At 39.4% G+C, this 10,931-nt stretch overlaps 1 protein-coding gene across 2 annotated transcripts; it reads right to left on the reverse strand.

Annotated features, from left to right (window-relative positions):
• Positions 1 to 4,165: 4,165 nt before the first annotated feature.
• On the reverse strand, positions 4,166 to 9,700 carry LOC111223428 (casein kinase II subunit beta). 2 transcript variants are annotated; one of them, XM_022747574.1, is made up of 7 exons: positions 9,647 to 9,700; positions 8,491 to 8,572; positions 7,841 to 7,943; positions 6,988 to 7,103; positions 6,279 to 6,354; positions 5,719 to 5,908; positions 4,166 to 4,504 (listed from the first exon to the last, which is right to left on the reverse strand). In XM_022747574.1, the coding sequence occupies exons 2-7, from the start codon at positions 8,560 to 8,562 to the stop codon at positions 4,414 to 4,416; spliced, it is 648 nt and encodes a 215-aa protein (XP_022603295.1). In that variant the 5' UTR covers positions 8,563 to 8,572; positions 9,647 to 9,700; the 3' UTR covers positions 4,166 to 4,413. The 2 variants fall into 2 exon arrangements, with proteins under 2 accessions (XP_022603295.1, XP_022603294.1); XM_022747573.1 differs by having other exon boundaries at positions 9,587 to 9,694.
• Between the last annotated feature and the right edge of the window lie 1,231 nt (positions 9,701 to 10,931).

Raw genomic sequence — 10,931 nt, forward strand, 5'->3', positions numbered from 1 at the left:
TTTCTCTGCAGGAGGCCTTGGAAAAGTAGAGTGTAGAATGAAGGCAACAAAATACAGGGAGATCCTGCAGCCGAACCCGGCGTCGTCTGCGAGTTTGTTCCCAGCAAGATATGTTAACCAAAGCGTAAAGCCGCGGCTACACAGACAGAAGAACAGGGAAATCCTACCTGCTATCTATCACCTTCAACCTGTCCTGTCAAATTAGTGCTTTCATCGATCTCTACCAGAATTTGTACCCCTCTTGTCAACCTCAGCACAGTTTGAAGCATCACATGTGGAGAGTGAAGCCTCTAAAAAAGAAGCAGATTTTCTCTCACCAATCTGTATTTTGGAGGATGTTTTTGTATGTGGTCTCAGTCTCTGTGGCTGGCACATTTCTTTAATAGTTATATCTGTTGCACAGAGGCATCCCAACAAAGATCTCTAAGAGGAAAATGGTGCAATGCTCCCTCTGGGTGTGGCAAAGCACAGGCTGAACATTTCACACTACAGATTGAACCGACAAGATTATTACTCTGGATAAACTCTCACAGCTGCTTTCTTGCCATATCTTTTTTTCTCTTTCCAGCCCAACATACAGATGATGTTCATTACTCAGCTGATCATTAGAGGAAGATGGTCTGCTCTCCTACAAGGTTTGGATTTCAGGTTTTACTCATCAACTGTAAAAATGGGTGATTCCTCTTCACAAAGTTAGGAGGGAGTTGCCAAAATAAGGGGAGGAGGTGAAGGAGGATAAGGGCAGGCCCCGAGCTGTGGTTTGAGGTTATCCTGAGTCATGAAGGAACCTCCTCTTGCTTCTCTTATTCTCCCTCTGGAAAAATTGACAGGGCATGGCCACATGAAGACAACTCCATCCTGCCAGTCATTTTTCCAAAGACAGCTTCTGTGCAGAGGGGAAAAACTGTTTTTATGAGTCATACGAAAAGAAGCCATACCATAGTGTGTCCTGCTGTTTGAGTCACACGGTGTTTTGTGTTTCTAGGCTAAAACTGGATGTGGCTGAAGCATTTATATTATTAAATTCAAGATGCATTTTGTAATTTGTAATTTCCCCTCTGACTTTTTTCTTTTATCAAATGCCTAATGTCAAAACTTAATTTAAAAATAATTGCAGATGCATGACCGAACTCTTATGATTTTGAATGGGGACTTAAGTGGTATATAATTGTTTTTGTGTGTTTTTGTGCATGTTTGCTCACCAATGTTGTTACTCAGAGTCATGTGAAATGTCACTGCAGCCACACCCAGAAGCCAGACAACCATCATTCCTTCTGTCACCACAGTAAATCTTCCTACAAGCTCAAAAGCACATGTACACCAAGAATGCAGATACAGTTGTGTTGTTTTGTTGTTGATGTTGCTGTGTTAGATCATCTTTTTGTATTAAAGATTTAAATAGCAATAGTGATATGTAGAAAAGAGCTATTGAAAAGTACCATGCTCTCTACTGACACCGTGTGGCAGGAGCACAGAACTGCAAATTTAAGGAAATAAAAGGACAAAGGAGTATGAAAAGAAAATAGAAGTTTATTGAGAATTCTGAATCCTGCTCACCCTTCCACAGTAGCAGAAAGACAACAACAACAGAAACATTAGTTAAAATCTGGACACATAAATACCGTTTCTCTTGTATCATAGAATCAGAAAAGAACAATCTATTCCAGTCACACAAAAGTAAAGAGGAGAGGAAGTGAAGGGAAGGGCATCTGAGTATCTGCCCCACTGTTTCAGAAACAAAAAGTAGCGGCTGGTGATCTGTCTCTAAAACTGAACATAAATGATGAGACGGCTGTGGAGAGACACCAGGAGGATGGATCAGTGCAGTGGTGGAGTGAGCTGAAGGATTCAGATTGTCTAAATTCCTCTTTCTCTGAGTCTCCTGCTTGATCTTTACAGGAAAAGTTTGACATTTTGAGTAAGATTGGCTTTAAGCAGAGAGCTTGATGTGAATAATGATACCACTTTCACGTCTGTTAAATGTGAAACTACAACCAGCAGCCAGTTAGCTTGATATAGCTTAGCATAAAGACTGGAAACAGGGCAAAACTGCTAGCCTAGCTGTGTCCAACAGTAAAATCCACCTTACCAACACCTCTATAGGGGGTTATGTTGTGGACTATTTCTTCGCTGGGACCAATCATTTTCTGGAGGCAACTCTAGTTGCAAAGCAACAACTAACTGGGCCAAACCTCTCCTAAATGGTGATTTGCTGTTTTTACACCTTGGTTTTTGTAGGAATTAAATTGTAGAAATATAATCAACGCGCTTCAGCTCCTGTCAACACCTGTAAAACTCAGTATTTAACGCTCATTTGTTCACATTATACGAAGTGTAAAAACAACATGGTGTTACAGTTATGTTCTGCCCTTAGCTTGGACCAGTAACATTCTGGAACACTGGTTGCCTAGCAACTCCTAACTGGCTCATAACTCACTCGTAAAATGGCAACTGGACATTTTTACACTTCGGTTTTTGTACGAATTAAATGACGTAACATGTTTAGTGAGATGAAGCCAGCACCCCTGAAGCTCACAAACTGACACGGTTTTATCTTGTTTGTCGAAAATTTACAAAAACCAACTTGTAAAACCAACACATTGTGGTGTTAATGTTGTGTCGGAGTTACAACTGATTGCCTAGCAACTGCTCACCTGCCCACAGCCGTTTGACGTCATTACACTTAGGCTGTTGGGTGGGTTAAAGACCATCTTGCTATGGGATCAACACAACATGTTGACGTTCCAACCCATGAGTACACAGTAGTCATTGCTGCATTATTACATGAGCACTCAGTAGTCATAGGTCAGCCCTGTCCAATCTTTCAACTTGGCTTTCATTTTGATCTAAACTACATACCTGTAAAGTTTCGTGACTGCACATCACGGCTGTGATGCATCAAACTTACAAAAATCTGATCACAGACAAACAAATACCGACAAAAGTAGTCAAAACCATCCCTGTGGTAGCTCCGGCTACAGCAGGTGTGTCCTAGACCACATTTTACCATGATGATACACTAGGTGAAATACCAGCCCTCGCTGTTGCAGCTGGTCCATATAAAGTGTTCTGGTGGGAGGATATTCCAACTGCTCAACAAAAACCAGGGTGCCCATTTCTCCTTTTCCAGTCTAAGCTAACTTGCTACTTGCGGTAGCTTCACATTTACCAAATAGATGTAAGTGATACCAATCCTTTCATCCAACTCTCTGCAAGAATAAGCATATTCCCCAAAATGTCAAACTATTCCTTTAGGGGAGATGAAGCTACGAGGGAAGGGATGGTAACAATAGAAACGCACATACGCCTGCTGCTCTGGAGGGGGGAAAAAAAATGCAGCACAGGTTATATTCTCACTTCGGTACCAATACAGACAGTTGTTTGACACACGCACAGACAGCTGGAGAAATGACACAGGCTAAGTACAAGTGCCTGAACTATTCAAAAAGTCATGTTAGATTTATCTAGTTCTACTCTACCTCCTCTAACAGCAGAAAGAAAAAAAAAAAAACGAAAAAAAAAAAACTATTTTTGCTCGTGCCTCTTGTAAAGCAAAACAATCTGGATGTTTTCTCCACATCTTAAGGCAAATTTAACAGAATGCTTTGTGCACCAACACCACAAAACATCAGACAAACCAAATTTTACAAACAACTGTTACAGAAAAACACCCACTGCCACTGTCCAAACTGTCTCCGGGAGTGCTGGCCTGAGTGTACATGCAGTGGGGGCTAATGGGGAGAGGAGGCTTCAAATGATGGAGGGTTTACCACCACCCTTTACCAAACTGTGCCAAATACAGAACAAACACAGAGTCGGAGATGAAAACTGACTCAGCCATTGTACTTTTTTCAGCTTTCCATCTAAAAGCTCTGAACACAAAAACTCTTTCTATAGGGAAAAGTTCCCTGCAGTGTCAACCAGCGATATCATTTTCTCATCAGTGTGCTGTATTGTGAGTGAACAGGTGCAGCAGTGTGGAGCCCCATGTAATGTTCAGCTTCCTCTTACTTCACCTCCTGTTTTTGGCACTGCTGAGTTTGGTAAGGTACGTGTATGGAATCCCAAGTCTGTTGCTGCATTTATACATTTTTTTTTGGGGCATGTAGATGTGTGTGTGTGTGTGTGTGTGTGTGTGTGCGTGCGTGCGTGTGTGTGTGTGTGTGTGTGATTAAGATCATGGCTGTGCATTTTTATGTCTCACTCACACTCAAAAATCTTTACACTTTGTTTTCATTTGTCCTAATCTAAACCAAAATAATACAGTCTTCAGGGTGGGAAGGGGACATCTGAAGAGATTTGTAAAATGCAGGTGACCCCTGCCCTGCTGACAATAATTCTACACTGTGTTCTCTCTCTCTCTCTCTCTCTCTCTCTCTCAATGAATCTTCCTCCTCCTCCTTCCTGGATGCTCTAGCGGATGGCCTTAACAGGGCTCTTGAAGCTGGAGGCAGCTTGCAGCTGCAGCTGGTAGGCCATGGGGTGGATCTTGAACCCGTACAGCCTGGAGTGAGAAGAACAAGACAAACATCTGTGAGTATTTCTTTTAGCCACTGTTTGTTGGTTAACAAACATGACAAAGCAGAGCAGCACTAAGGCTACAAATGAAAACGGACTACATACAACACAAGCATGCACAGTGAAGCTTGTTTACACAGTGATCAGTGATGTATTTGCTTTCAGGGCAGTGATGCATGATCCTGAGCTCTAAATTTATTTATTTTCAATCACCCCACTCACTGTGTCCCTCATGTGACATTTTCTGCCACGAACAGAGGACACAATAGAATGAAATGTGATGTGTGATAAAAGACAGACAAGAGTAGATCAATTAGAAATCTTCCAATATTAAACCATTACATATGTCTAATAATATCATTTTATCAGTCTAAATCAAAAGTTGGGGTTGGAATAAAGAAAAGTAGGCAACCCACTCTGAGACAGAGGACTTGCATCTTTCCTTTCTGTACGACTGTTTCTGTAACTTTTCAAAACCAACAACCCGACATTTGCACCCACCCAATTACTTTTCATATGAACAACTGACTATGAATGTCTTACAGGAGAGCCTTTCTGAAAATGTGTGCTGTTATGCTTGTATCTAAATGACATTGTGTCTCCCCTCTCTTTATGAGAGCTGGCTTTTCACTCCACCTTCAAGTGAAGCCATTTGAAACACTTTTGATTTCTGACGTGATCCAACAGCACTTTGTGCGAATCCATGTGAATATACCCCATCCCCTTGGCTTGTCAAATGCCAATCCCTGTCTCACCAGACTCCAGCCTGAATACATATTATAAATCATCGTCACATGAATAATGAATGGATACATCTCCCTTCTTCATGTAGCCTACAGCTTGATGTTTTGGCTTGGTTTTGCACTATGTAAACTCAAAATTAGTTAGCATACACTCTCAAGCCACCCTCAAGCTTACGGTGTATGAGTGCAAGATTTTGGTTAATTATAGTTAATAATTTATTGTTGATGAACATAATATTTGAGGAATTGATCCACAGTATTTTAGCTCAGTTACATCAATTCATATGGATGCTGTGAGGTTTAATTGTCTTCTGAGTGGTGAGATAATAATGAATAGGGAGCACTCAGTTTGAGACACCAGAGCGTGTATGTATGTGAAGCATCAAATTGTGACTGCAGTCACAGACCCCTGTTAATCTATGTCAGCACACCTTTGAACTCCACCTGCTGTACAAACCTTGGGACAAACTGGTTGGCGGGCCTCTTGGGCCTGTACTCAGGATGAACCATGAAGAGCATGTGGGGGAAGCCTGTGCCAAAATAGGCTCCATCTGTGTGGTGGTGCCTGGATGATTTCGGTGTGTACACATCCATACATTTAGGGCAGTACAGCTTCACCATGGCCTCTCCTGGGATGTCTGACAGACCTGTAGAGGAGGGAGGAACAGAGGAAAGTGGCTGAGATATGAACTTAAATAAATCAACTATACCTAAACTAGAGATGGCACTAACAAGGATGGTTTAGTACAACTGCGATAGTACATGCCTTGTATTTGCACAGTGTATCAAGTTTATCATCACAACCATTCCTCTGTAGACAGCAGCCTCCCAGTGTACAACAACTGCAGATATTTTACATATGCAAAGACGTGGACAGTCTGCATGTAAATTCCTAAGTAAACCTCTTTGATACCTTGTGTGAAACGCAAACCACATGCAAAGCATTAGGACGGTGTCACACCAATGATGAAAATTATGTTTTCTGTATTAGATAAAACACACAATCTCAATACTCACCAATAGGAAGCATAGGCTGATTCTCACAATAAACACGGGGGCAATAGCCGAAGTCTCCCTGCTGATACTTCTCCAACTACGTGGAGGAAATGCAGATAAAAAGTCAGTTATAAAAATATAATTCATAGCAAACAATTCTCGTTTAGCACATCACTCATATAAGGAAAATCTGAAAGGCCTTAACACTTTAAACTTGCTCTCATTCAGTAACAAGACGAGACAAACTGTCACATCATCGCTTTAAAAAAGTGAATTAAAGAATATAAGCACCATTACTGCAGGGAATGTACTTAAAGCACCTGATCATCTATTGTTGCAATGGTGCTGTCAGCAATTGACAGTTAACTATAAATCAAAACCTACATAGTAGATATCTATGACTAGACTGTTGTCGCATCGAGAATAAATCCAGCTTTAGCAGTACTGAGCAGCTGAGACTGTGACTTACAGCCATTTGCTTTAGTATACAGCTGTTCTTATCATGTCCAACCCTGGTTTATTCATTTTCGTATTCATCCCACAGATATCCAGCATCATCAACACTTTTGTTGAATATATATTAATATATAAGTCAGCAGTGTTTAAACTGACAACTTTCATCTCACATGGTGTAAATAATTTTCCTCCACATGAAAAAAAAAAATAATGGAAAACATCTTCCCTAATGGAGACAGGAGTGGTGGATTTTGCTGACACAGCTGGTACCTACCATCTGTGCAATGCCTCGGTTAGTGAGGATGTAGCGTGCGTGGATGAGGCCGTACAGCATCTCTGCTGCCTGCTCGATCAGGTCACTCTGGTTGGGATTGTCCTCTAGCTCCTCGTCTAAAGACAGAAACCAAAAGAGGGAATAGTGAATGTTTGTAGTGCCCAGATTACTTCTGACAGTTGAAAAAGAGATGAAAAGCTGTGCTGGGAAAAAGGTTTCAAAAGGGCAGGGAACACCAACAACAGAACTGAGTCTGTTCGTCTTAGATTTTATTTTCATTTTATAAAAAGGAGAAAAATAAGATCAATGATGCTTTGAAAGGGCAAAAAAACAAAGACAACAGAAGCTCTGAAGGACTCACATGGTTTCAAAGATCCTGTGAAAATGCAATGACACAATGAGGGGAAAAAAACTGCACTGTTGGGTGAAAAGGAGATAAGCAACCATCATCCCAGCTGAGTAGACGAAACAGTTTTAGAAAGACTGTTTAGCTGAAAACAAAAGGCTGTTTTCAGGATAAAAAGACTTCAAAGACAGACTGCCGAGAACAAACATTCTCACATTTCTGACGTGCAACAGCGCAGATTAAAAGTGCAGCACATGTTACAGTCATAAAACACCTGCAGCTCTATTAATTCTATGTCTTGATCTCTGTTGTTGCTGATAAATACAGATGGAGATAAACTGTTTAAGGCTTTTCTGCTGATGTTTGGGATGATTCTGTCTCCCCTTTAGACAATTATCCAACATACCCCGTGAAAACTACTGAATTTTGCACTTTTAGGATGCAAAGTCACTCCTACACAAGTTCAACCTAAATTTGAGAATATGCAGGCATGAACATAATACAGACCTGGTTCAAGGTCCAAGATCATGTCTAGGGCCTGGCGGTAGTGGGGAACCTGCTCATTGAGGCCTGTCAGGTTGAACTTGTCCTGGATGTAGTCCTCATCCACCTGTCAATAGAGAAATCCACATAAGAAAACATGAAGAACTTTGTGTGCTGAGATTTTTTCAACCATGTCTATGCCAAAATTTACACTGAAAGAGTTAGTCTGCATACAGGCAGTGAAGACATCCCTTCCCAATGCAATTCAAGAACAGGAAATGGGGCTCGAAAGCCACATTTATATACTGGAGTAGAGATCTTTTCATGGCTAGTATGATCAGGAGGAATTGAAGAAGCGAGTGTGAAGCTGCAAATAACACAGTTTGTTCCAACATAGAAAGGTCTCTTCCATGAAATTCAATACATACGTAAAATCCAGGATGCAACGTGAGTGCTTCTTCACTCACCTACACCAACTTTAATCATACATAGTTTAAAGTACCTCTGAATTGAAGAAACCTTTCTCTATCAGAACTTTAACTTTGCAGCTGATCTTGTTTTTGCCAGCTAATCCCATAGCAGGTTTTACAAGTAGATCAACAACTGATATATTTGAATATACGGACATATTGATGAAGGACCTGGTTACATATTAAGAGTGTAAAGAAACTCACCTCACAGAAAAACTCATTCCCCCTCAGTCCACAGAACCAGGAGATCCATGACACTTCTTCTGAACTGCTCATGTCTGAAGACCTAGAAGATAAGCAGAAATACTCAGATACGATCCAGAAATTAACAACACCAACACCGAATTCACTTTTTAAAGATTACATTGTCAGACATAAGGGGAACAAGGCAATTACAATCAGACACCCATTTTAATAATTCCATTCAAAAGTAAAGTTTATATCAAAGAACAAAATGTACATGAGCAAATATAACAAATGTGAATAAACAAGAGGTCATATGCTAAGCTGCAACGTCCAAATCTATGGTAAAGTTTAACAGACTCAACATAATTTGTAAATTCAGAAATGAGTATGTCAACAGAATAGGGAGATTTAGAAAAGAAATATACGTATATATGTGTGTGAATGTGAAATTCATCTGATAAGATTAATAACATCTATAATAGTGAAGGTTGTTTGATAGACTATTCCTCTAATTTTGCCCAGAATACTCATAAAATAAATGTTTTATTCTGTCTTGTTCCTTTTAACAGAAATTACATTTATTAATAAATGCAAACCCTAAGATTTACACTCAGTACATAAATTCCGGTACTATTTTTTATTTACCTTTAATTGGATTACTTCTCAGCGTTAGTAGTTATCTAAAAAAGACATTGCTTTGTGAAATACTCTGTCCTGACAGGAGCAACTTGGCTGCATAAAGAAATAGTTGCTGCCCAAGCCTGATGACGGCTAAGCTAATTAGCTCGCTAGCGGTACCTTCCCAACAGTTAGTTTGATTAAGCTGCCTTTGCTGTACAGTTTTTTTACTCTTGGACCCGTCAGAAACAGTTATCACTAGTGATTTATCTAATTATACAGGGTATAGTGCAGTCTCACACGACGACAAACAGTTAATGTAATGTAGCAACCGTTAGCTCGCTAGGCTAACTCTTGCTAACGACTAGAATGAGATTCAATATGGCGCATCGTTAGAAAACAGGCCTCCTGACAGAGATGGTCTCTTTTTACAGCACCGTCTGCTTCTGTGTTTAATCGTCCACACTCAGGTATGTGACTAGTTCTGACAACTTACCCGGATTTCAACTTGTTTATCGCTGTAAAACCCGAGAGATGAAAAATTTAGCAGTCTCACCGGTGTAAATAAGATGGACACCAGCTCCCGGTTCACCCCGTAGGTTGCGTTGTTCCTCTTCCTCCGGTGAGTTTAGCGGTGCAGGGACCGGGCTGACTGTCTGCTGCTGCCGCTCACTGTTTATTCTCTGTATTGCATATTTTTTTAAAGCTGAGTTAAATGGATTTGAAGATGTAAGTCTTCCAAATAAAAAGAGATAAACTCTGGTCCAGTGCAGCTTTATGTTAAGCTAAATTTTACACACAAAACTAAAGTCTTAGAAATTTTTCCTAATTTCTCAGTGTTTCTACTCTGAGGTACTGTACTTAAGTGCAAATTTGAAGTACTTGTACTTTATTTGAGTATTTAATTTTGATGGTACTTCATACTTTTTTTGCACTGCTCTATCTGACAGCTGTAGTTACTTTACAAATTAAGATTTTACATGCTACACTTATGAAGTGCTTATAAAATATGATGCCTTGTTAGATGTTAAACTATACAACAGTATATACAAGCTGAATGATTAGTTGATTGACAGAAATTTAATTCATAACTTTTTTTAATAATCAAGTCAATGCAAAATGCCATACGTTTTTTTGGTTGCAGCTTCTCATAAGTGAGGATGTGCTACTTTTATTTTAATGATTTTAATGATTTTAATTCATTTCCAAAAGATTTGAGGTTTGGAAATGGTACTTGTTCAGGCAAAACATGCTTAGTGTCACTGTGAACACTCGGTAAATTGTGATTTGCATTCCTCACCATTTTTTTACAAACAAATCAATCAATCAATTATATTTATATTACCAATCAGAAAATTAATCTATAATAATTTTTCCTTATTATACTTACATGCTTTTACTTAGTTAAAGTCCTATACTGAAAATGCTACCTGTCATCAAGTATTGGTATTACTACCTCTACGTAAGCAAAAGATCTGAATACTTCCTCCATTATTCTTGTAATTTTTCATGCAAAAAAGTCAATTTGCTTGTTCCAGCTTCTGAAATTTGAGTATTTGCTGGTTTTATATGTCCTACATGACATAAATCTGAATATTTTTAGAACACCAATAGAGAAAATAATCAACAGCTTAATCAAATATGAAAATAATTATTAATTGCAACCCTGTTGTGTTAACTTGAAAATATAATTGTGAGGAAATTCAATAGTTTCCATTCATGGAGAACACTGTCAAACATAGGTTTAACTAATGGCATTCATTTTAGCTGCATTACATCTTGGTGTGCCAGTATGACTCCAGCTCATTGGTATGGTTTATGGACACTCCTACACTGAGTTA

The sequence above is a fragment of the Seriola dumerili genome, unplaced genomic scaffold (genome assembly GCF_002260705.1).
Source record: "Seriola dumerili isolate Sdu_G_001 unplaced genomic scaffold, Sdu_1.0 BDQW01000110.1, whole genome shotgun sequence".
NCBI classification, from domain to species: domain Eukaryota; kingdom Metazoa; phylum Chordata; class Actinopteri; order Carangiformes; family Carangidae; genus Seriola; species Seriola dumerili.

What these genes read in the sequence shown, in the direction of transcription:
- LOC111223428 (XM_022747574.1), bottom strand. Translation starts at nt 8,562, where the DNA reads ATGAGCAGTTCAGAAGAAGTGTCATGGATCTCCTGGTTCTGTGGACTG. An exon ending in GGAATGAGTTTTTCTGTGAG is followed by an intron (nt 7,944 to 8,490) that starts GTGAGTTTCTTT and finishes CTCTATTGACAG; the next exon opens with GTGGATGAGGACTACATCCA. An exon ending in TCAGCCTATGCTTCCTATTG is followed by an intron (nt 5,909 to 6,278) that starts GTGAGTATTGAG and finishes CCTCCTCTACAG; the next exon opens with GTCTGTCAGACATCCCAGGA.